General features: G+C 40.6%; 1 protein-coding gene across 1 annotated transcript in view; it reads right to left on the reverse strand.

Annotated features, from left to right (window-relative positions):
• NHLRC2 (NHL repeat containing 2) overlaps positions 1-27,400 on the reverse strand; it is a 61,666-nt gene that overhangs the window by 23,548 nt on the left and 10,718 nt on the right. The window contains exons 3-5 of the mRNA XM_055119223.1: positions 23,893-24,348; positions 20,970-21,091; positions 9,402-9,531 (exon numbers count right to left, since the gene is read on the reverse strand). Of these exons, the coding sequence (XP_054975198.1) occupies positions 9,402-9,531; positions 20,970-21,091; positions 23,893-24,348 (708 nt within the window). The remainder of the gene's footprint in view (positions 1-9,401; positions 9,532-20,969; positions 21,092-23,892; positions 24,349-27,400) is intronic.

The following is a 27,400-nucleotide window of genomic DNA, read 5'->3' on the forward strand; positions in this document are numbered from 1 at the left end:
GGCGGGATACTCTCGGTAGCTTGCCGGGCTCTCCAACAGGGATGGAGGAATCAAACCCAGGTCGGCCGTGTGCAAAGTAAATGCCCTACCCACTGTGCTATGGCTCCAGCTCCTATGTACAGAGAATCAGGGGGGAAAAAAAAAAAGAAGAGAGGGACTCCTTTAAAGCACCGAAAACAATCAATCCAGATTTTTATCTGGGAGAGAAAAATGAAACACCCTTTCGTGTGAGTGCTGCGAAGCGAGTCCGTTTGGATCCCACCCCGACAGGCGAGAAAGTGACATGTGAGTCCTCCCGGCAGAAGCTCTGTCATCTCAGACACTCAGAACCCCAAGGAATAGTCACTTTGGAAACTGACCGTTTCTTGTAAAATTACACACACAGACACTACCCAGAATGATGAGCAATTTCATTCCTAGGTATTCCCCTCACCTCCCTGCTTCTTTTTTAAATGCCCATGAAAAAGAAATGCCTCTGTCCCCAGTAAAACATATACGGGATGACTCTGTAAGCTGAAGGAAAGGAGACAGACCTAGGAGGCCATCCCGAGCCCAGGGGTAAGGAACAAAAAGCAGATCCTGGCTGCCGGGGTTGGAGTGGGGGGCGGGAAAGAATTCGGTGGGGTGACTGAGCTATTCTGTCCACACCTTGGATTTGAAGGAGTTACAAGGCTTTGTTTCGCTTATTAAAATTCATAGAACTTGGGGCTGGAGTGATAGCACAGCGGGTAGGGTGTTTGCCTTGCACGAGGCCGACCTGGGTTCGATTCCCAGCATCCCATATGGTCCCTCGAGCACCGCCTGGAGTAATTCCTGAGTGCATGAGCCAGGAGTAAACCCTTTGCATTGCCAGGTGTGACCCAAAAAGAAAAAAAAATTCATAGAACTTAATCCTAGTAAGATTAAAGTTTTCTTTGTGTAAATTTTGAAAATACAATCTTTTTTTTATGCTAACAAAACACATGACCAAATCCTCAAATAAATTACGTATTGTCTTTAGAAGTAAATATTTTATGGTATTTTACAGAGTACTAATGGAAGTCACAGAAGCTCATCACCTAAGCATGTAAGTACCAAGACAGCAGATTATCAGGCTGGCCGGCATTTCAATCACTAAGAGTAGTATAAATCTACCTAAAATGCTGACCAAAGAAGGTTAATGAATTTGGAAACACTATCATTCAAAAAATTTCTTTTTTTTTTTTTAAATAATGATTCTGAATGAGGTAAAGCCTAAGGTACTCTGAAAAAAACAGTGGTTTTTTACTGTTATGATAGAAAAATCTCTCAGGCCATTTATTTCTAGTATTAATGGAATCTGTCAGAGATTTGATACACATCTTAGAAACACAGCTGTACTTCTCAAAAGAATGAATTTATTGGTAGTGAGCAATTGTTTTTAGTGCATCAGAAAGCCTGACCATATTTAGAGTGATAATCCAAAATGAACAAACACGGAACAATCATTTTTGTACAAACTGCTTTATTTTTATGCTTTCATGGCCATAAGGGCATAATTAGACTACTCATTTGTGCAATATGCAATACATGGTTTTGCATATTATACATATAATGAAAACAGGCAGAGGTATTTTAAGTCTGCTTCCCTAATTTCTTCTTGAAGTAGGCTGTTTGTAATCAGTCTACTTGGTCTCTTGGTAGGATAGTCTCTTACTGTTTTTCATTCTCTTTACCTGATCTATTTTCTTTCTAAAATTTAATTTTAATTAAGCAAAGAGAGGCATGTTACATAAGCCTAAACAGGACAAAAGATCCATGTGCACACATGGCCCAGCCCAGGACTGAGAACATTACTTGCATACCTCATGTGTCCCCCTCCCCAACTATCCTTCCTGCCCCCTTTTCTGGAAGGAACCACTCATCTAAAAACTTGTTTTTCTCTCTCTTTTTTTACTCATTAAGTCTACCATTTCTGGAAGACATCCCACTGTATCGTTAGTCTTGCCTGCTCCTGCATGTATTATAAAAGAGATCATACTGGGGTCCGTCTCACGATTTCCTTTTTCCTTTTCTCAGCCAACAGGCGCCTCCAGCTGGCTACAGGGATCTCCAGGGCATGTCACTCACCTCCAAGAACATTTTATTTTTCATTTTTAAAAAATTTTTAATTGTTTTTGCTTTTTTGGGTCACACCCGGCGATGCTCCGGGGTTACTCCTGGCTCTGCACTCAGGAATTAGTCCTGGCGGGGCTCAGGGGATCATATGGGATGCTGGGAATAGAACCCGGGTCAGCCGCGTGCAAGGCAAATGCCCTACCCTGTGTGCTATCACTCCAGCCCCTCCAAAAACATTTTAACACAAAAGGACACCACACCGCCATTTGGGGGGGAGGTTCCCTTCATGTAGCCCCATCCTCTCAACTTCCAAACCATGGTGGAATTTCAGAAATATTCTCTGAAGTACTTTAAGTATTCAAAAACATAAATGTGTAGAGAACTGTTTCTCCCCTTAACTGCTTTTCCCTTCAAGCTCATCCCCACATCTGCTTAAACCATTCGTGTGTATGATGTGATTTAAATATATACAAGCCAAAATTCAAATGAAGGCAAAAAGAGAATTGCTTATAGGAAAACAAAGTTGAATATTTTTGTGAAAGACTCAATAAAGGCAAGCAGCTAAGTCGGATCTGGCATCAGCGTGGGAAGGCAGCTGGGAAGAGGAGGTTAAAATCGGTCTCAGATTTCCTTGCAGGTGTCTTAAAAATCTCTCCACAGTTTAGGGATATGGAAACACCGATTTTCAGTGGTAGGAGAGGACTAAGGACCACTTGAAGTGAATAGTCTCACAACAAAAATTGGCTTAAAATTATATATTCATGGTATGTGGGTATTTTTTTTTGTTTTTGTTTTGCTTTTTGGGTCACACCTGGTGATGCATAGGGCTTGCTCCTGACTCTGCACTCAGGAATTACTCCTGGCAGTGCTCGGGGGACCACACAGGATGCTGGGAATCGAACCTGGGTTGACCATGTGCAAAGCAAACGCCCTACCCACTGTGCTATCCAGCCCCCACCCCCCCACCAGCACCTACCCGCCAACTCCTTAGCATGGCTCAGTTCTCCCGCTGTGTTGCCCTGGGTCCTTTGTTACTAACTTCACATGCCTCTTTTGGAGTGCGGGTTCCATACCCGAAGATTCTCAGGGGTTACTCCTAGCTCTGCACTCAGGAAAGACTCTTGGCGGTGTCTGAAGTACCACATAGGACACCGGGGATCAAACCCAGTTTGGCCGTGTGCCCTGGCCCTTGCTGTGTATCTTGAAGTCCACATATGAGGGAGATCCTTCTGTATCTATCTATCCTGTCTCGCTGCCTGGCTTCACTTGGCATGATATCCTCTAGTTCCATCTATGCTGCTGCAAACTGCCCGAGTTTGTTCTTTCTTAGAGCTGCATTGTATTCCACAACTGCTTGATTCATTCATTGTATTTGGGCATTTGGGCTATTTTCATATCTTGGCTACTGTACTAAGTACGGTGATGAACATAGGTTTGCATAGGTTCCTTTGAATAAATGTGGTTTTGTGAGTGTGTGTGTGTGTGTGTGTGTGTGTGTGTGTTGGGAATAGAAGGTATGATTTTCACAGTTTTAAGCACTGTTACTGCACCACACCCATCATGAATGCCAATCTCTCATGATCCCTAGGTTGTCCCTGCTCCCCATATTCAAATGTCTTAAATTAAAATAATAAGGCATGTTTAAAGGGTTGCAGATTGAACAGCTTTTAAAAATATGAATTACTTATCATATCCAGTCATATCAATAAAGGAGTCTTCATCATCTTTTATTGTCATTTCACAAAGGAGAGAGCTTTCAAAGGCAAAAAACCCTAATTCTATGAATTCAAAACAAGAAAGTTGAAGCAATAGGACTCAGATTAAAAAAAAAAACATATACTACCATTCTAATTTTTCTATTCTGGGTTTTGGGTCACACCTCAAAGTGCTCAGGAGCTATTCCTGGCTCTGTGCCCAGCAGTGACCCCTGGTGGTTATCAGGGGAACTTTGGCAGCACGTTAAGGAAGCACCTTACCTCCTGTATTATCTCTCTTGGTTCCATTCTAATATTTTTTTTAAAAAAAACGAAGTCATGCTCGAACAGGAGGGATAATACAGTGAGTAAGGTGCTTGCCTTGCATATGGATAATCTGGGTTTGATACCAGCACCCCAGATGCTCCCCCAAGTCTTGCCAGAAGTGATCCCTTCAGAAGTAAACTGAATTAAGACTACCTGGGTGTGGCCCTAAAACAAAATTCATGCTACTTGCCCAACAAAAATAAATTAAATTTTAATTAATTAAAATTAATTTAATTTATTTAAATACATTAATAAATGTGTCTCTAAAATTTCCAGCCATCAATACAATCTGATATGATACTCAGCATATCTATCTATATCTATCTCTATATCTATCTCTATATATAGCATTGACACCAGCGCTACAATCTGTGTTAAAGACACTTCAATTTATTTATTTATTGCCTTTTTGCATCACACCTAGCAATGCTCAGGGGTTATTCCTGGCTCTTCACTCAAGAATTACTCTCGGTGGTGCTAGGGGGACTATATGGGATGCCAGGAATTGAACCCAGGTCAGCCGTGTGCGAGGCAAATACTGTGCCATCGCTCTGGCCCTTAAGGACACCTTTACACTACCAGTAAATCACAACAGCAAAACAAGTACCACTGATGAGAACCTGACTAGTTCTATCACATCTTAAATAGAATTTCTGGCGGGTTTAAGAAGTCCATCAAAAAACCTAACCGAGAATGTCTCAGGTACATAACTTGGATCGGTGGTGGAGGGCGTGGACAATCTGATGGAGAGGATGGTGCTGAAATTTTTTAAAAATGTGAAAAAAAAACCCATAAATTTTTCAAAAGAACTAAAAAGCATGCTTAGACCACGGTAGTCATTGTGATTACGGGTCACTTACCCAGTGCTTGCAAGCCATGTTCTCTTGGCCAGCACTTTGAAAGGTGTTGAGCTCAAGTGCGCTCAAGATTACTCCTTGTGCCAAATACCTGGAGGGAAGTTATTTTAACTTGCGAGTTAAATGCAGAGGCGAAAGCTATTAGTGACCTCTGAGGGAGGACTGCTTGTTTCCAAAAACTGTGCTTAATAAAAACACAATCACATCTCAGGCGGCAATCACACCACACCAGGCGGATGTTGAGGGAGTATCTGTCCATACAAGAGTTGCCTTGGATAGCAATTTGGGCGCATTTGCAAGATGAAATAACCAGAAATTCTATGCCAGGGAAATGACAGAAAATATTCAAGCGAGAGAAATATTTATGTATTCTGTGGACATTTAAAGAGCTCCAACTTAGTACAGCAAGCAGCAAAGTGCACACTGTTTTTAAAATAATGTAAATTCTGACATATGTGGCAGATTGAAGTACATACTGTTCTCCATTCTTTCTGCCCATGAAATAGCAGTTTATATCCACACCCTTGCCGTGGCCTCAACACAGCCCAAGTCTATGCATCCGCCCCATGACTCCGGGCTGAGTTATGTGATTTGCTTCAATATTAAGTAGCAGATAAACAGTTATGACTCAAGCAAGAGTTTTAAATGTGTGTGACTGGGCTGACTGCTCCTGATGTTACTACTTTTTGCCAAAAAATTATACCCCAGACAGACACTGGTTCGAGGAGGACGAGAAACAACTGGGGCAGTCTGGGCCCCTCAGAGGGCACAGAAGCCATGGGCACGCATTTTTTTTCTTGCTCCACTTTACTGCTAATGTTTTAGATCAGTCATTTCTCAATTGGGAGTCACATCAGCCCCTCTCAAGTCCTCCAGGATATTTTAAGGGGGCCATACGTGAGGGTCTACAGCAGAGAGGAAGGGACCAATTGGTAGGATGGGAGGTGCACACAAGAGGGCTGTAAGATCAGAAAGGGACCACAGTCAGGAAGAGGTTCAGGAATGTTGTTTTGGACCGCTTTCTCATCTGTAAGATTTACGCTGAAGTGACTCAATGGTTTACCAAAAGCCAAGAAGCAGGAGTGTTAAGACCTGGTGCCGTATTTTTAATCCAAATTACTTAGAATTGCTGGTACAAGGTGACAACAAAGAAAAACTGAACTGTAGTTGGCTCTATTACTGTTTTAAAATTCTCTCTGTGTGATCTACCCCCTTGTTACTGGCAGGGGAGACACAGGGCCTCCTTTCCCTCCCCATTCCATCCTCGTGAGCCACCAAAATAACTCACTTATTGGGACACGAAATTCCAAAAATGGAAATCTCAAAAATAATTTACACAAAGCATCCAAGATACATATACATATATACACACACACACATATATATATGCGTGTGCGTGTGTGTATACATACCTATATATAGTGTAGGAGTCATCTTGTGAATATCAAAGGCTTAATTGCAAAGAAAACATTAATATCTTTAAGATGAATTATAACCAAATGCCTTCTAGCTCAAAAGAAAGCTGTTTCTTTCTAGCTCAAAAGAAAGCTATTTAACGATCTTGGTTCTTATTTATTCTATAAAAATCACCCAGTCTCAGATTCCACTTTAATCTATTTTACTATTTATTTATTCATTAATAATACAAATAACCATCTCAAGGTCATAGAGGAGCAATTGAAAACAAGTGCTCCTGGGTTATCTTTCAGTCAATACCTTAAAGGTAGGCAGTCTCGTCCACAAAGTTTCTTTTTCTAATTGTTTATAAGAAGCTATCATATTTCAAGAAAAAATTTAATAAATGAAAAAAAGCAGCTATTATTTGATTTCCTTTTCAAGTGAGAGGAAGTACAAAGGACCTTTTCAAATAACATTTTCATGAATGAAGGATCTTTTGAGGTTCTGAAGCTGTGTTCTCAGGTGCGTTTGTTGTGGGTTTGGACACGAAGGCCCACTGGACAGTGGTGGAGGGTCCTGGTGTGCTGACGCTGAGTGTGATGCAGTGACACCACGGGCCTGAGCATGAAGAGTGACACTAAAAGTATAATGATTCTGACTGAAGAATATTCAGAACTACATGGACTGTAAGCTGCAAACCAAGATGAAATTCTTAACACTGAGTAATTTATAGCTATTTTGCATATACAGTATATAAAGTTATACATGACAATATAGACTCCTTCTATATGTCATTGCTGCCTTTGTCTTTACATAATTAACAAACCCTAAGCCATAGGTATAAAAGTATAAAATAATTGGAAACATTTAAGTGCCTATCCCAGGGTATTTTAAAAACCTTACTTTTATTTCCTTTTTAAAGTAAATTTTACTTTCTTTTTTTTCTTTTGCTTTTTGGGTCACACCCAGCGATGCTCAGGGGTTACTCCTGGCTTTGCACTCAGGAACTACTCCTGGCGGTGCTTGGGGGACCATATGGGATGCCGGGGGCCGAACCCGGGTCGGCCGCGTGCAAGGCAAACGTCCTACCCGCTGTGCTATCGCTCCGGCCCCTAAATTTTACTTTCTAAAGTAAAATTTTAAAGTAATTTACTTTTTAAAGTAAATTTTACCTTATTATTTACATCATGTTAAAAAAAAAGTAGATCAAAGATTTTAATATAAACCCCGTTTACACGGCTTCTGTAAGAAAACATCGGCAGAGAGCTTCTTGACATCCGCCTTAGAGGGGATATTCTGTAATTTACACCAGATAGCAAAGGTCATAAAAACAAAAGTAAAAAAGTGGAGTTAAGTGGAACTGAAAACTTCTGCCCAGCAAAGGAAACACCAAAAAGAAGCAGCAGCAACTAATAAAGGGGAGAAAATATTTGTAAATTATGTCTCTGATAAAAAAAAATTATGTCTCTGATAAGGGGTTAATACTCCAATATATTAATTGGGTAGCTTTTAATATTAATTATATTATATTATAGCATGATAAAATATAAAATATGTTATAGAATATATTTTTGTTTTTAATTGTTCTAATGGGCTGGAGCAATAGCACAGCGGTTGGGCTTTCGCCTTTCATGCGGCCAACCCGTGTTCGATTCCTCCTCGGAGAGCCCGGCAAGCTACTGAGAGTATGGAGCCCGCACGGCAGAGCCTGGCAGGCTACCCGTGCGTATTGGATATGCCAAAAACAGTAACAATAAGTCTCTCAGTGCGAAACATTACTGGTGCCCGCTCGAACAAATCGATGAGCAACGGGATAACAATGACAGTGAATTGTTCTAATATGAGTTAATTATATATTTATAATTATGTTATAATATATTTAACATAGAAATGTATTAATTACTATTTTGTTACTTATATAATTCAATAGCAAAACCCAAACAATCCAAGTCATAAATGGGACAGATGGTCTGAATAAACATTTTCTCAGTGAAGGCAAACAGCTGGCTGAGAGGTATAGGAAAAGGTGCTAAACCTCAACAGTCATCAGGGAATGCAAATCGCAACCCTGTGAGGTATCACCTCACACCTGTCAGAGCGACTATTACTGGAAAGGAAAACGAGAAATAATATGTGTCAACAAGCACGTGGAGAAAAGGGAACTCTTTCCTCCACCACTGGTGCGGCCACCTGGAAAACTGGTAATTCCTCAAAAATTCCAAAAGGGGCTGTAAGCGGCTCCGTGACAGAGCACAGGCCTTGCTCGTGGCGAGGTCCTGGGTTGGACCTTCAGTATCCACAAAAAACACAAAAAACAGTAAAAAGAGAACCTCAGTAGGACCCAGCAATTTCACTTCCGTGTATTTATACAAGTAAGACAAAAACACCAAGAGCAAAGATCTCTGCACCCCACCAAGCATTACGCCCAGGGTCAGGATATGGACGCACTGTCCATTCGTCTGGATAAAAAAACAACGTGTCATATGGTATACGATGGGACATTACCCATCCGAGTAAATGGAAATCCAGTCATGTGCAGCCAAAGGACTTAGCTTCCAGCTAAGTGAGGTCAGATGAAGACAAATGATCTTATATGTGGAATATCTAAAATGTGCTTTTTCAGCCCTCCCCTGTAAAAAAAAATCAATAAGCCAATTCACCTGAACCCATGAAGTACAGACAGATGGTTCCAAGAGCACAGAAAGGGAGTTGGAATAAAAGAAGGGGATGTAAAAAAATACAAAGTTTCGGGGCAGAGCAATAGGGAGGGCACTTGCCTTGCATCCTCCCGTATGTTCTGCCAATCACCACCAGGAATAACTCCTAAGCACAGTGTGACCCCCCTACTGTGTTCTCCCATCTCTCTCTCTCTCTCTCTCTCTCTCTCTCTCTCTCTCTCTCTCTCTCACACACACACACACACACACACACACACACACAGAAAACAAAATACTAAGGTTTCCACCACAGAATCGACTAGTCATGGGGAAGCCACAGGCCACGTGGGGACTTACAATAATACTGTATGTACAAATAAAATTTCTCATACCTGATGTTCCAAAAACTAGATCCCAAGGGGAACTGATGGGCTGCTGCTGTCCACTGGCTCCGCCTTCTTTATCTGTCCCTTGAATTCCAATGCCAGCTACGGTGCTCACCGTCTCGGTCTCCAGGTCAATCTGAAAAATCATGTTTCATGTCACTTCATACTTTTCCTTTGGAACGTCAAGATTTAGCAGGATACATAGAAAGTATTTGCAACATCAATGTTTTGTAGGGTGTGCACAAGACTCAGGTGTTTTACTTGCCCACCTGTCCACTCTGCCCCATTCCTCTTCCCACACCCTCCTTGTGCCTGTTAGGACTGACCTCACCTTACCCGCAAAAACCCTCACAAATGCACCCATCTGCATAGCACCACTAGTATTCAGATACAGAAACTTTCATCCCATGAAATTCACACATACCTCCATCCAGTCATTACTGGCCCCAGTGGAAAACACTACTTTTCCCCCTTGAAGTTTGATTTCCTGACTTCTGATGAATAACTACGCAGTATGGAATCTTCTGTATGTGAGGTTTCTGTTTTTTAACTTCCCCAGATCTGACTGTGTGTCAGCAACTTCTTTCTTACTGGGTGAACAGCCAATATTCCTCCATAGGGATATACCACAGTTGATTTGTGCATTTTTCTACTGATGGGATCTGAGCTGTTACCATTTGGGGGCCTTTAAAATTACAGATACTAGCAATATTTTTGTTGAATGAAGCCTTGCTGCCAACATGGTTTCATTTCTACACCTGTAGGACTCTAACTAGCTATGGCATAGGGTGGGTATCTAGTTGGTTTGATGAGAAACTTGCCAGACTTTCTCCAGTGCTCTATCATTGCTTGATTACCACTGACAACGCATTATTGTTCAGACTGCTCCACAACCTTATCAACCCATGGTACCATCTCCAGTCTCCAACCATTACAAACACATTTCATTGTAGTCTTCAATTACACTTCCTTTGAAACTCACGGTCTCGTTTTTATGTGCTTATGATAGTTCTCTTGAAAGATGCTCAAAGCCTTTGGTCCATTTCTCAGTAGTGGAAACCTTTCACTTGTAAGCTTATCAATCACTTGTCAGATACGATTTGTGAATTTTTGTGGTTGTTTCCTGACAGTTTGTGGTTTGCTTGTCTTTTCATTTTCTTAACAGCAAATATTGATGAATCTGAGTTTATCTTTATTATTGTTTACTTGTCCCTTTTTTTGTTTGTTTTTGAGCCACACAGGCAGTGCTCACAGGATTCTCCTGGGGTCACTCACCAGAGGGGGATCATATGGGACCAGCGAGTTCTCTCGTTGGCCCTTCCTTAAGAAACCTTTATGCTTCCCCGCAAGTCACAGAAGTATTCTCATTTGTTTTCTTCTAAAATCTTTATGGTTAGTATAGCAGATCGGGCGCAAGTTTTGCACTCAGCCAACTCAGGTTTGATCCCCAGTATCCTATATGGCCCCATGAGCACCACCAGGAAGAATTCCCGAGTGCAGAGCCAGGAGTAAACCATGAGCATCACTGGGTGTCACATAAATAAATAAATAAATAAATAAATAAATAAATAAATAAATAAAATACAAAATCATAAATAAAAGCTTTATGGTCTTTAAAAGTAAAAATATTAAAAATAAAAGATATATGATTTTAGCATTCACATTTCGGTCAGAGGATTATCTTGAACTGATGCTTATGTATTCTGTGAAGCCGGGACGATGCTTTTCCCTGACCCTCAACTAGCTTAGCTCATTGTTTAAATATTATTTGCTAAAATAACTTCCCTTCTTCTTTGATTGCACTAATGTTGCTTTGAAAATCAAAGAACTATAGATAAAAGGTTATCTCCAGATGATTTATATTTTTTACTGGTTATTCACCTATCCTTATTTTAAAAAGTCACTTTCTTGATGATGCGGGCCAAATATAGACTAGAGACTGAATGCAATGGCCACTCAACACCTTTATTGCAAACCACAACACCTAATCAGAGAGAGAGAACAAAAGGGAATACCCTGCCATAGTGGCAGTGTGGGGTGGGGGGAGATGGGACTGGGAAGGGGGGGTGGGATGTTGGGTTTACTGGTGGTGGAGAATGGGCACTGGTGAAGGGATGGGTTATCAAACTTTGTAAGGGAGAAACATGAGCACAAAAATGTATAAATCTGTAACTGTACCCTCACGTTGACTCACTAATTAAAAATAAACTATAAAAAAAAGATAAAAAAAAAAAAATAAAAATAAAAAAAATTTAAAAAAAGTCACTTTCTTGAACAATATAGCATTACAGAGTCTTAAAATCAATAAGCCTTTTAATTTTGTTTTCAGAACATTTTTTTATGCTTTGTTTTGCATCAAGATAAATGGAAACAGCATGAAGTTTCTTAAAATACTGTAATTAGATTATTTAGATTCTTCTGGTCAATATATATATCAAAGAAAGTCTGACTAAATTGCACTGAATCAAGAAATGAATTTGGAGAGAACCGATACATCATGATACTGAGTTTTCCAGTCCAACATTGAATCAAATTTTCACATCAGTGTGCTACAGTTACTAGAGGTCGTGTGTACATTTTGCTATATTTATTACAAGTACTTTATGTGTTTTGTAAACAGAACTCTAATTCCAATGAAAAATTCCTATTTCAAGTTTACCACTATTAGTATATTAAAATGCAAGTGAGGTTTTAATACTGATTTTTGTTCTGCAACCTTCCTAAATTCACTCCCTAGTTCAAGTAGATTTTTTTTCATAGATTTCTTAATATCCTATGTACATGACACATGATTGGTAACAGTTATTCCACTTTCTTACAGCCTGCACGACACCTACTTCTCTTTCTTGCCTTCATTACAATAGTTAGGATGTCAGTACAATGTTGAATAGGCAATGCTAGTGAGGACCCTCCCTTGTTCCTAGTCTTCAAGGAATAGTAGTCAATATTTTATATTAAGTGTGGTTACAGACATTTTGCAGACATCCTTTGTTAAACTGAAGACATCTGCCCTATTTCAAGCCTACTCATCTTATCATGAATAGGTATTAATGTTTTCAAACGCTTTTCTGAGTCTAGTGAAGATTATGTACTCTTTTGCTATGACTAGGATAAATTACATTGATTTCAGCAATATCCTCTTTGCATTTTAAAGAAACTATTAATATTCTAAAGAACACTCATCAATGGAACCTTTTTTTCTTGCTATTACTCCTAATTTTTGTTATCAGAGGCTGGTAAGCAGGGCAGAATGGGAGGCTACCACGTTTTCTGCTTTGTATTTTTTCCTTTGTTTCATGGTTCCAAGGATCAAACCTCAGGGTCTCATTCAAGCCAGGCATGAGCTCTACCTCTGAGCTATGTTCCTAGCCCCTTATTTTCACTGAACTCAGTTTGCAATTAAAATAGCAAAAACTAGAGATGGGAGTCCCTTGAAAGAGAGCTCCCTTGAGAAACGTATTACGGAAACTGGTATGACTGAGAATTCCTTTTGCAAAGAAGCCCATGGCCCCGGCAATGTCACCAGGGAGTTTGAATGAAAAGTCAAATATTCATTTCTATTCCAAAACACAGAAAAAGAATGAAAACAAACTAGCTCATGTGATGAGGTTTGCGTGACCTTGATTATGAAACCAGGTGAAAAGAGCACAAGAAAATAAGAGTGTTTCAACTTATGAAGATATATTTAAAAAAAATTTTTTTTTCACAGGATAATATTGACACCCTGTTTTAGGGGTATTGTCTCAGGCCTCTTCAAAGGGATGTCACCACTCCAGAATTCCCACAAAAGCACTAATATCACTCCATTACCACCCACTGGTCCCCTCCTCCTTTCCCTCCAGTAACTTCAGTTGTGCTGTCAGAATCCGTGGGTTTGTTTTGGGCTGTCAGCCCCTTTGCCTTGCTTCTCTTCCCATTTTTCTCCCGTTTGCAGTGCCAGGTGTTCAAACCCAGGGCCTCACATGAAAGGCAACTATGCACATACTGGTGCACAATTTGCTTCTGGGTAACACATAAAAGTGAAATCATCCGTGGGTGGCAAATAGCAGGATGTAATCCTTTATTATAACCAGATAGTATTTCATTGTGTGTGTGTGTGTGTGTGTGTGTGTGTGTGTGTGTGTGTGCTCTTTCTGCTTATACATTGCTAGACATTTGGACTGTTACCAAATATTGACTGTTGTAAATAGAATCGCAATGAGTTCATAGATTTTTTTCCAAAATCAAATTTCTGATTTAATAATAAACCCACTCATCTATTACAGCTTAGCAAAAATTAACTCAATTATTTTGCAGCTTATCTGTATATCAATTGTTACTTCATCTACTTCCAATTAGATGATGCTACTTTAAATCTTTTTTTAAAACTAATTTCTTTTTCTTTTTCTTTTTTTAAAATTTTATTAAATCACCGTGAGATAGTTACAAGCTTTCATGTTTGGGTTACAATCCCACAATGATCAAACATCCATCCCTCCACCAGTGCACATTCCCCACCACCAATATCCTGGGTATATCCCCCCTTTCCTGGGCTGGAGCGATAGCACAGCAGTTGGGTGTTCACCTTTCACGTGGCCGACCTGTGTTCGATTCCTCTGCCCCTCTCGGAGAGCCCGGCAAGCTACTGAGAGTATAGAGCCCGCACAGCAGAGCCTGGCAAGCTACCCGTGCATATTGGGTATGCCAAAAACAGTAACAATAAGTCTCTCAATGAGAGACGTTACTGGTGCCCGTTCGAACAAATCGATGAGCAACGGGATGACAGTGACAGTGACAGTGACCCCCCCCCATCTCACCCTCCCCCTGCCTCTAAGGCAGACAATATTCCCCATACTCTCTCTCTACTTTTGGGCATTATGGCTTGCAATACAGACACTGAGAGGTCATCATGTTTGGTCCATTGTCTACTTTCAGCATGCATCTCCCATCCCAACTAGTTCCTCCAGCCATCATTTTCTTAGTGATCCCTTCTCTATTCCAGATGCCTTCTCCCTCCACTCATGAAGCAGTCTCTAGCTATGGGGCAATCCCCCTGGCCTTGTATCTACTGTCTTGGGTGTCAGCCTCATGTGACGCTACCCTACACTCCACAAATGAGTACAGACCCTCTATGTCTGTCCCTCTCTTTCTGACTCATTTCACTTAGCATGATACTCTCCATTAAACTAATTTATTTTTCATTGAGTGACTGTGAGATAAACAGTTAGAAAGCTGTTCTTGATCGGGTTTTCACTCATACGATGTTCCAACACCCATCCCTCCACCAGTGGACATTTCCTACCACCAATGTCCCACAGATCACATGGCAGGACCTATTTAAAATTTTTTAAGAGCCTCCATGCTTTTTCCAATGGAGGTTGGACACATTTCTTAACTGTGTCCAGGGCTCCTTCGTCTTCACATGCCCATCGGTAGTTTTGCTTCTGCTCTTTTAATATAGGACATTTTTACAGGTGTGAGGTGGTACCTTATTGTAGTCTGATTCGAATTTCCGTGATTTTGAAAATGAGCACTTTGGTGGGGTGGGGGGAAGGTGGGGGAGAGGAGAGGGGTGCTGGGAAAATGGCTCAAAGATCTGGAGCTCATGTTTTACATGCCCGAGCTCTGAGGTGGATCATAGCACTACATGATCCCCCAAAGCACCAACAGGTGTGGCCCTAAACAAAAACAAACCAAAAAAACCCCAAAACAATCAAACACCACCTTTTTATTCTTGTTTGTTGTCATCTGGATTTCATCTTTGGTGAGATATCTATCTCTTCTGCCATTTTTTAAACTTTTTTTTGTTTTTCGCTATTATTGAGGAAAGTCTATTGATAATTACTTTAAGTATTTTGATATTTTAAACATCAAATATATGTTCATTTTATGTACACACATATCAATGAATATTCTTTATGATGAATTGATTGCCTTAATCCACCCTTTTTCTTGTTACCCTCCCATTTTTTCCCAGCTTGAGGTCTATTTCACCTGATATAAATATAGCTGTCCCTGTCATTCTCAGGTTACCATTTGATTGTCAGAATTCTTTTTCAACCTTGTACTTTAAGCCTAGGTTTATCTTTGGAGCTCAAATTAGAAAGTATAACATTTGTACTATGCATTTAATGGCTTTCACCTCTGTGTATTCTGTGTGTTTTTGAAGTTGTCTATATTCCTTTGTGTTTCTCTTGTCCCTTCTACTTTCATAGCTACCTCTTGAGTGATGTATATTTTTCTATATAATTTAGAAAAATTAAATCCAATGTGACTTTTAAAAATGTTCAGTTAACGGGGCTGGAGCAATAGCACAGTGGGTAGGGCGTTTGCCTTGTACGCAGCCAACTCGGATTCGATTCCCAGCATCCCATATGGTCCCCTAAGCACTTCCAGGGGTAATTCCTGAGTACCAAGCCAGGAGTAACCCCTGTGCATTGCCATGTATGACCCAAAAAGCAAAAAGCAGGAAAAAAAAAAAGTTCAGTTAAGGAAGGTTTATCCCAGGAATAAAAAGATGACTAAACATAAAGTTACCACATGAGAAATCAACCTACTAAGGTAAAAATTATACACTTATATTAATAAATGTAGATTTATATATATATACAGTTTCTATAACAAATTTATAATGCACTGCAGCACTGCTGTCCCATTGTTCACTGATTTGTTCGAGTGGGCACCAGTAAGGTCTCCATTACTGTGAGACTTCTTGTTACTGTTTTTGGCATATTGAATATGCCATGGGTAGCTTGCCAGGCTCTGTCTGCCGTGTGGGGAGGATACTCTCGGTAGCTTGCCAGGCTCTCTGAGAGGGATGGAGGAATCGAACCCGGGTTGGCTGCATGCAATGCAAATGCCTTACCCGCTGTGCTACTGCTCCAGTCCAACCTACTAAGGTAAAAATTATACACTTATATCAATAAATGTAGATTTATATATATATATGCAGTTTCTATAACAAATTTATAATGAAATTAACAAAATTGTAACAGAGTAATTCTTAGTAATGGTACATAGGAAGTTTCTTCATAATTCTTTATTCCCCAAAGCTGGACAAAATATTAAGCCTTGGGGAAAAATTTAGTTATATTTACCCTTAAGATTACAAGCATGATAAGATACCATCACTACTAATGCTTATAAACAATTGAAAATCTGACCAGTACGAAGTATAAAGTATAAAAATAAAGAGGAAAAAGTTAAAATTGTCACTTGCTTTAACTGACACTTACTAGAAATTGAGAAGAAAATTGTAGTTTTTGCAGAAATGACAAGGTAAAGCTAAAATACAGTATTAAAAGGAATGCAGAAGAGCCAAAGCAAGACTGAAAAGCAAGAATATGGAAGAATTCTTACTTCTTGATTATAAAACTTACTAAGTTATAGCAATCAAAACAGTGCGGTACTTATATAAGAAATATATTAAGATCAATGGAATTGACAAAGTGTAGCAATGTCCATGCATTAATAAAATATTAAGGTTATCCAGACTATTCAATGGACAAAGAATGGTTTTTAATAGGTAACTATGTGATATCTGAATGTCCATATGCATTTATGAATTAAGCTAGATATTCCCTTCCTACCACCATATATAAATATCAACCAAAATAGACCCATGACCCACCTTTAAAATCCAGACCTGTGAAACTTTTAAAAGAAAACAGGAATAGATCTTCACGACCTTGGATGCGGCAATGAGTTCTTACACACGACACCAGAAACATAAGCAATGAGAGAAAAACGATAAATTGGGAAACATCAAAGTTTAAAACTTTCGTGCGCTAAGAGACATGACTAAGAAAGGGAAAGGACAGCCAACAGAATGTGAGAAAGCATTTGAAAGTTGTACATCTGATAAGACATTTACGCTGAGAATATAAAAAGATCTCTACTAACCGACTCAGCAGTGAAAAATATAAGCCCAGTTGAAAGAGCGGCGAAGAGGGGCCGGAGAGCTAGCACCGCAGGCGGCTGCTTCTCCTGCCAACTAGCCGACTTGGGTTTCACCCAGGAGGTCCCCCAAGCAGCGCAACTCAAAGGATGCACCCCCGTGATGTGATGTGGCAGCTACGTCCAAGCACCACAACCAAGCAGGCAGTCTCTGGTGAGCTCTGACCCCTAATGTGCGAGCACCGAAACTAAGCTTATGCTCCCACAGCGGGCCTGGGCCCCGGCTACCCCCCAATCAAAGGTCTCCTGGCACCCGTGGTCATCACCAAGGGTAGGGGAAGGGGACATGCTTGCAATTACGCGAAGAAAGAAATGAGACACAAAACACCAGCTATTGTTCACTTCTGCGTGTTCAGAAGAGGCCAACTGATAGAGACAGTGAGGCCAGCTGACAGGGAAGCAGACGGGGCTGCGAGGGAGGACATGGGGAGTAACTGTAACCGGCACGAGGGTTCTTACCGGGAGGAGGAAAATGTTCTATAAGTGACTTACGGCTGTGGCTGTAAAACTTAAGTTTACTAAGAATTCTTGAATTTATGTATTTGAAATGTGTGAACTATGTTATGCAAAATATATCATAATAATGTTTAAAACACACAAAAAAACATATGCTTTACGAGGTCAAATACAAATAAAAAGAAATGAATTAAACATACCGGTATGGCTACATGCAGTCATGTTTGCAGAGGGGGAATGACAGGGAAGATGGGAATAGGGATAAAGAAAAACATATACATTATAAGAGAAAGGAATCACAATTCTGCCTCCTTTTCTATTTCTTAAGACAGTAAAGGTAACCTAGATTTGCGGTGATTATGGCTTTACTTAAAAAGTGTCTGAAATGCAGTCAACACTCCAAAAATCCATTAAGTTCTAACGCAAGAGAAATAATGAATGTTAAAGTACTTCTTGAATGCCTGTAGGCTGCACATCTCGTTATTTCAATAGCTTGTTAATGTTTCTGATCCCATGATGAATTATAGAAGCACAGAACCACAGAAAGATTAAAAAAAAAAAATGGGGCTGGAGTGATAGCACAGCGGGTAGGGCATTTGCCTTGTATGCAGCCAACCCAGGGGCCAACCCAGGTTCGATTTCCAGCATCCCATATGGTCCCTTGCGCAATACCAGGAGTAATTCCTGAGTGCAGAACCAGGAGTAACCCCTGTACATTGCCGGGTGTGACCCAAAAAGCAAAATAAATAAAAAAATAAATAAATATAACAAAAAAATAAATAATGACCTTGTAGGACTAAGAAACAGAAAATCCTCTTTCTGCCATCTTGGGACACGTGGAGGCCAACTAGCCCTCTGACAGACAGAAAGAGCTGGAAGGCCACTGTCCAAGGCCATTTTTGCTGGCTATAGAAAGCAGGACCTCAGGAACCTGGGGGAGCACACAGCTATTTTTAAAACCAAGGTGTTAAAAATAAAAAAAAGGTCTTAGGAACCTGAGACGTGAGCAGGGAAGGTGCTTGCCTTGCCCACCGCGGATCCACATTCAATCCCTGGCACCGCATAGGATCCCCAGAACTCCACCAGTGAGCCCTGAACACAGAGCCAGGAGTAAGACCTGATGGCTGTGACCCCAAAAACCAAAGAACAAATTAAAAAAAAAACACAAAACGGAAGGTGTTTATGTCAAAATAAAATTGAATTTTATCTGGGCAAGAGATGTGTTTACACACACAAAGCAAAGAACAACACAGTGAGTTTTGATGCCAAACCTAACAACCCAAAACCAGAGTAATCAGGTGTGTGTATGGGGGATGGCACGCGGGCTTCCTGGGAAGCCCATGGAAACTTCAAGTGATTAAACGGTTAAAGCAAATTCCAAAGCAATCTTCCTACCAATGCCTTGGGACACAGAATTCATGCAAGGCTGTTTAAACTTAATGAAAAATAAATAGGGTGTAGACATTAAAGAGAAAAATACAGATTTACAAACAATGTGCCAAGAAATCATAAGTTCCGTCAACCCATGTATGAGATCCAAGAGTTCTGTCTAAAACGGGGAAACTGCAGACACCTCCCACCAATGGGGTTGCAAGAGATTAGCTTATCCGTCTCCACAGAGAAAATTCTTAAGACTTTCAAAGAGTAAGTCTGCTTTAATGTATAAAATTACAAAATAATTTTCATATTATGAGGAATAAATACATTAGAAAATGTTTCATTATGTAGACGTTATTTACTTATAAATTCATACAACATTTATCTGGTGAACACATACAAAGAAAGGGCCAGGCAGGCCCCATGCCATTTTAGGAGTAAATTATGGTAATGCTGTATGTTTCTCCTCCTCCTGTATGTCTTAATGTTAGGAAATATTTATTCCTAATATTAGGAAATATCAAATAAACAGACATAATAATTAAACTGAAATAGTGAGGAAAGCAAACTATATCTGAAAGGGTTATGTTTTAGACCAGTGGATTATACCCAGTAATATATTAACCAAAAATATTTTCATCAAAAAGATGAATATATTATTTATAGGTATAAGCGTTTAAAATTTAAAATACTTCTAATTAAAATAAGAAAGCTTTCCAAGATCTGCTTTTCTTAAACGGAGTTGTTACTGACAGGGCAAATAGCTGTAACTATTTAAAGAACCTATAGAAATATAGGTGCTTCTGTAATTTGACACTATGCAGTTATTCATGTAATAAATATGAAAATGGTAAATTAAAGACATAAGATTATGTATGTACAGAATGGTTGCATTTAAAAAAAATTCTAAGATAGTCCTTTAAGATAAATTTATTCACATGAATAGGAAATTTCTAAAAAAGACAAATTTCAGCAAAAGTTGTCTATTTCTGAGAAGCTGAAATAGACGTAATCACAGGCTTTTAACCTTTATGTTTTAACTAACTTTTAAAATCAAAATCTAGTAACTTTTATAACAAAATAAAACCAATTTTTAAGAGTACTTACTATGTTCCAAGCAAAACATATGAGCTGAAGGAAGATGGGAATGACATCATTTTTCAGGCAGAGCCTGGCAAGCTACCCGTGGCATATTCGATATGCCAAAAACAGTAACAAGTCTTACAATGGAGACGTTTCTGGTGCCCGCTCGAGCAAGTCGATGGGCAACGGGATGACAGTGATACAGTGACGGTGAGAAAAAAAAACTGAATTTTAACTGAAAAAGACAGTGTATCACTTCCTAAGTAATCGCTAGGAAAATAACTCAAATGGGAGGTTTTGAGAGCTCAAGCATATGATTGAAAGAAAGCCTCGGGGTGGGCGGGATTACTGCTGGAGAGACAGTACAGGGGCTAAGGCTGCCTTGCATGCAGCCAGCTCTGGTCGAATCCTTGGCATCATATGGTTCCCCAAACACCAGCCCTGAACAGAGCCAGGAGTAGCTTCTGAGCACCCCCAGGTTGCCCCAACCCTCTACTCCTCCAAAAAGTCTTAAAGGGTATATTTTCTGGGACAAATACAAGCTAATGTACAGAAAAACAAGACACTTGTTTGTGCAAAGCAAGTACCCCTGGAAAAAAATCTAAATAAGGATACTTTGAAGTATTTGCTCTCATCTTAAATATTTGATGTTGCAAATAAATATCAGTTATCTTGTTTAGGACTTTTAAAACTTTTCTTGAAATAAAAAAATAAATAAATTACCTTTCTGATTAGGTGGTTTTCAGTATCTGCCACATAGATGACATTCTTCATTATGGCTACACCCTGTGGTGAATTAAAGGCTGATTCTGAAAATATTCCATCTTTTCTTCCAGGGTTGGGTCCTAAAATACAAGGTAGACATAAGACAAGTTTTCTCCTTATGAAAGTATCTCAAGAGTAAATCCAAATAATAACAATGAAATTTGAATTTAAAGCTGGAAAGGAATATAAATGAAAAATACTTCGAATTAAAATAAGAAAGCTTCCCAAGATCTGCCTTTCTTAAAAGTGAGTTGCTATTGACAGGACAAATAGCAGTGGCTAGTGCACCGAAACACAGAGGATATATCAGAAAGAAGAAAATCAACAGCAATTTAAGAACTACTACCTGGGCTAAAAAGTGTTCAAGATAAATTTTACTCTTTCATCATGTATGTGGACAAGTTTTCACAATTTCAGAAGACTTACATTTTTAACAATACAATACATGCCAGGAACCTTTTCATTCGAAAAGCACATGTGCTCACAAAATGGTGCAAACAATTCAGAGGGTTTCGCAGATCCCCAGGGAAGGCCATGCAAGCATTTCTCAAGGATTCATGAGTCCCAGATTAAGGATCCTTAATAGTGAGGCATATTATTTCACTCTGTGATAAAGTTCTGTAATAGCTCATCTAGGGCTGGAGTGACAGCACAGCGGGTAGGGCATTTGCCTTGCATGCTGCTGACCCAGGTTCGATACCTCCACCCCTCTTGGAAAGCCAAGCAAGCTACCAAGAGTATCCCACCCGCAAGGCAGAGCCTCGAAAGGTACCCGTGACATATTCAATATGCCAAAAACAGTAACAAGTCTCACAATGGAGACATTACTGGTGCCCGCTTGAGCAAATCTATGAGCAACGGGATGACAGTGACAATATCTCATATAAATTCAAAGAAAGACAAAGAACAGCCAGTCCAGTGGCCTGGGCTTTTGCAACACATGTGCCGTTTCAGGGGTGAAGACTTCATAGCCTAGCACGGCATCACTTAATCCTGCGACCAAAGGCAAGTCCACAGGGTCCTTGCCTGTGCTGAAGGACGCTGTGCCAGACGTTATCGAGAACACTGGAATGTAGTGGCAGGAACACGAATGCTAGGCTTGCCACACTTGATTCAAATCCCACTTCTGTCTCTTCCTACTGAGCCAGATGATTGGGCAAGTTCTTTGTATTTCAGTTTCCCGTCTGCAAAAGGGAACTAAACATACAACTAACTCACACTAGCACTGTGAGAACTCAGTGAATACAGTGACACTGGTGCTTAGGATAACGCCAGCAAAACACGCACTTCTTTTATTTTTCTTATCCTACTGCTATTAATGTTGGTGGCAATGCTCCCTAAAAGCAAACATGGGGTCACTTCCAATTGGAAAACACGGTGCATGGAACTCCCTCCAGCACACACATGGAAGGTGCGCGTGAGCAGTCTCAGAAGTACAGCCACAGCCCCGCCAGAAATCGGTGCAACTATACCAAGCCAGGTTCTCCTGAGCGCATCTAACTACCGAAGGCTTTTTCTAAATTATAGAATAACCACTAGGTACATCATGAGATAATCATAAAAAATGTATCTGAGAGGGTAGCCTGCTGGTATTTTCAACAGAATATTCACAGAGTGAATATTTGAATATTTAAAAAAATGTCTATTCACAGAATATTCAGAGTATTTGAATATTAAAAACGTCTAATCATTTAAATTCAACTTATTCTGTTCTCAGATCTGCCTATTATAGATGGAAATATCAAATAGTCAAAACAAAATAAGCAGTGTAACAAAGCAGCACTCAGGAACTATAAAAAATTTAAGAGTGAAGGAAATAATATCTTGGTATGCTGAGAGTAGCACCGGGGCTTAGGAATATGATTAATTTATTTGCATTAAGAATGCAGCTATCCCTACATTATTTACTAACGCTGCGTGGGTTACTACTGAAGGACTGTGGAGATAAATTACTCTCCTCTTTGACTAATTCGGATGTTCATTCGGCGAGTAAGCAGGATTAATAAGGGTACTTAATAGATCTTATTACGCCAAATAGGGCCTTTTCAGCATTAAGACCAGAAAGACAGGAACAAAACAAGCGATCCTGGTATGGCCTCACGTTCTGCTGCACCCAGGGGGCCCGACTCGGAAGGACACGGGCATTCTAGTTCTTTCCTTCCCCCACGCAAGAGGCAGAAGGACTGTCTGGACCTGTTGGGGCTGTCAGGACCGCTCTATGGCGTGAGGGGGAAGTTCACAGGCGGCCTGGGTGCCTCGGCGGCCAGGAGCCGTCTTCCGGGTCCTTCTCTCCCCGGGGACGCCAGGCAGCGGCACTGGGGGTCTCCAGGGAGCCGGGGCCCGAGGCACTGAGAGCAGCAGCCGGTCGCTTGCCAAGCTCTCTTCTCAGGCTCTCCCGGGAGGAGAGTTACAGAATGTGCAAATCAGAGGCCGTTTTCATGTCACCTAAACTTCACATTTCCAGGGCAATAGCCTGGTCTTTAAAAATCCGTGTCTCTATTTTGTATGGGAAGTGAATCATAAACGGAAAGTGCCTAAAATTAAAAATGTACATTACATATGAGTGTAAGTAAGGCAGTTTTTTATTTAAAAAAAAACAACAACAACCAAGATTGAAGATAAAACTCTAAAGAAAAATGACAACTTTAAGATGTTCTTCTGATTTGAAAGATACCTGAAGGGGTATTTTTTTTTTAAAGAAGTGTAAAGACATTAATCTAGAGACCACATATTAACAAAAGTAACTTGTGATAAAATTAAAAGTCAATGTACACCGTGCCTCTAGAACTAGCTGTTAACTATCATTTCAACTTGAATATATTTCCTTACACAATATTGTTACTGTCAAACACATTAGGTCTCTGTTAGATAGAAGCATTACCTCCAATGCTGTACTGGATTTGCCCATTCTTCCTGACAACCAAAATTCTATGATGTCCGGTGTCTGCTATTACCAGTCTATCAGAAACATCATCCACGGTCACTTTGCCAGGAAACAACAAGGGTGATGGCGGCAAAGAATCCTTGTAGAGTTTTACTCCAACTTTATGATCTCTGATCTGTCCCCTGTCTTTGTAATACTTCAAAGCAATCGATGCATACAAAAATAATTTGTCTTTGTGCCCTTCTCCAACTAAAGAAAATAACATGTTTCCACGGGGCCCAAGAATGACCAGAGTTGGCCAGCAGGACACTTCCAGCTCTTGCCAGAGGCTGGCATCTGCGTCGTTGACCACAGGGTGGGTGATGTTGTAGCGGAGAACGGCACTCTGAATGTTCTCCAGGACCTTCTCATTTGGAAACTTAGCCGAGTGAACGCCAACGATCAGAAGACCATCTAAACGGGAAAAATTTTAAATTAGATATTACAAAGTACTGAAGTTTGAATATGCTCAATCACACAGTGATATAAACAGCCCGGAGATAATAGAGCAAAACGCAGAACTAAAGAAGTATTTTCAAACACATTTTAAAATGTAAAAAAAACAAACAAAAAAGAGAACAAATCTAAATCTCATGAAAATCTTGGTGACTATGTATAACTGTACGTGATGAAAATCATACGATTATTTTAGGATTAAAGTTTTTGTGTTCTTTAGACAAAGCTGTAAAATGCATCTCCAGAACATGCAGAAATGCGGTAACATTTCCCCATCTGGTGTGTGCCCAGAAAGATACAGAACTGCTTTATGTTGGGATTCAATGTCACGCTATTTTTTAAAAAATGTATCTAACCTACAACACAACCAAAAAAGAGGATGTGACAATATACTTACATTTCTGGAATAAAAAGTCTCTTTAATTGATCTATAATTCCTGCTTATAATTCTAAGGACAAACTTTACTATGGCTGGCAGCAGTGTTGACAATATAAACATTCCTTTTCTAAAAGTTTGTTAAGAAGTGATTATAGAAAAAAACATAGATTCAGAGGGGAAAAGAAATCAAATGGCCCACTAGAGTAGTAAAGGTAATAGTGACAATATAAATATCAAATTTTCAACACTCATCAAAAACTATGTAAGTCAGCGTAAAACCATGTGCACGTGCACGTACACACACACACACACACACACACACACACACACGTACACAGAGGAAACTGCTATGTAGAGCAATGCTCAGAGTCCAGTGGAAATGCTACTGACTTTCTGGTTCAAGGAATTTGGAAAACTGAAACCGTGGATGAAACCCTGAAGGGAAGAAAGAGAGGGTGATTCCCCATTTCTGAGTAAAAAAAACACACACCTCATCTTCACTGCTAAACCACACGTGTGTGAGGCAGACCCAAACTGCTATAGCAAATGCCTCAACAACAGAGAACTGAATGACTGGGATGGCTGCAGGAAGGAGCGACACTCCGGGGAGACGAGGAGAAACGTGGCGGGAACCCTCTGGGCAGAGGACCTGCCTGCACCAAAGCTTCCCACACGCTCCCAGGCACCTCAGCAGATCTCTCCCTAACACAGCTACCACAATGCACAAGTTTGTGACATTCAAAGTCTAGGACACGGTTCCAAATCACCAACACTCACAGGGTACCACCACCAAAATGAAGCAAACGTTTGAGTGAGGAGATGAAGCTCTCCCACTTTAGCTCCTGATTTTATCAAGACTTCAGTCCAGTTTGGAAGTTCCCACATGTCGTCCCCTGTCATTGACCTTGTGCAGTGTGTGGGACAGGGTAAAGGACATAGAAGGAAGAGCTCTCGGCTCACCCCAGTGGCACTATACCAGTGCCACATGCTCACCAACGTGGCAGCTTTCTGCACGCACCGCCGTGGCTGTTTCCACACCTTTCCCATGCGGGAATGGAGATCTCTAATTCCAGAGCTGGCCCTCGTGCCCTCTCTAGAGATCAGGGCAGAAGCAGCCTAGCTCCCACTCATGGGTCCTACCAAGCATCACCTCAGAGCAAACAATTCGGCTATCACCCCAGAAATTCAAAAGAGGGCAAGAACTCTGTCTGGAACAGGGATCAAAGATCAAACTCTATAACCAAAGTGCTCTTACCACTTAGGACGTGGCAGGGGGGATTGGATCTCCTTTGCAAAAACTTGAGGCAGAAGCCAGTCACTGCACATACTTTCCATTAGTTCACATCTTTCCACGTATAAATTTTATTGATTGGTTTTGGGGCCACACCTGGCTCAGGGAGTCACGTGTGGTGCTGGGGATGGAACCAGGGTCTGCTGCATGCAAAACAACTGCTTTAACCTCTGTGCAATCTCTCTGCCTGGGCTGTCACTGACCTCCCCCTACTATCTGCTTTAACACTTGTGCATCCCTTAATGATGGTTAGTAACAACTCCACCACTGTGTGAAGGTCACCGAGCGCAACTTCACAGACCCAGATGAGGCGCTGGGCCCCACTGTTGTCCCTGGGGCCCCCTTTCTCATCCCCTTCTTTCCCTTTCATCTTTCTTTACTGGCATTCTGTCTACTTTTGTCAGACTAGATAATTTTTCATATTATTCTGTGGCCCTGGGTGACAGCTTTATATTCTGCTCCCATTTAGCTAACCTGGAATTGCTTGCGTTATTCTATTCCCTGCCGAGTTCTGGGCTATCCTGGATCACAGAGATATTCTGGGGGGGAAGGGGGGAGGATAGCACAAAAGGAAACCACAGCCCAGGGCAAAAACTACAGAGGTTCAACTTGAACTACAGTCCTCTAATCTCATCTGCTTCTTTGAGCTCCTTTTCATTCCCTAAATTTATTTCTCTAGTTTATCTGTTCCCGTCGGTGAGAATTTAAAAGCACGTCACCACATTTTATGGGAGCGGTAGTGAGGGGAAAGGCACCCCACAGACTGCCAGCCGACGCGCCTCGGCAGCCTCCTGGTGTGGAACTTGGCAACACGCACCGGGACACGACATGCATCTAGCCCTGACCCAGCAATCCCACTCAGACTTTTACTCTGAACATATGCTACCGGTAATTAAAAAAAAAAAATTAAAAAAAAAGAACATGTTATCTACAAGATGAGTCACTGGCTGTAGCTCAGAAATAGTAGGAACAACCCCAGGGCCAAAACACACCAGGAGAAAATAACTAATTATGTCTATCTCATGCAGTATTCCATATAGTTGTTAAAAGCAATCAGAAGTTCTCGATGAACTGACGTAGAGTGACCGCCAAGATATACAGTTCTATATTTTGTTTTAAAAAAGACAAAATGCATAGAAATGCCTGGAATGTTACCTTTTGTGTGAGAGGGGGGAAATGGGAAACAAAAATTAAAGACAGGGATAAAAACCTGAGCCGTGCTGATTGCTATGTGACTCAGAATCTAGGACGGGCCAACTTCACGGACCCAGGGAGGGGAGTGAATATACCTTTCACATAGTTCTGATGCAAACAGATAAAACAGGAAAAAAAATGGGGGT

This window comes from Sorex araneus, chromosome 11 (assembly GCF_027595985.1).
Source record: "Sorex araneus isolate mSorAra2 chromosome 11, mSorAra2.pri, whole genome shotgun sequence".
Lineage (NCBI taxonomy): Eukaryota > Metazoa > Chordata > Mammalia > Eulipotyphla > Soricidae > Sorex > Sorex araneus.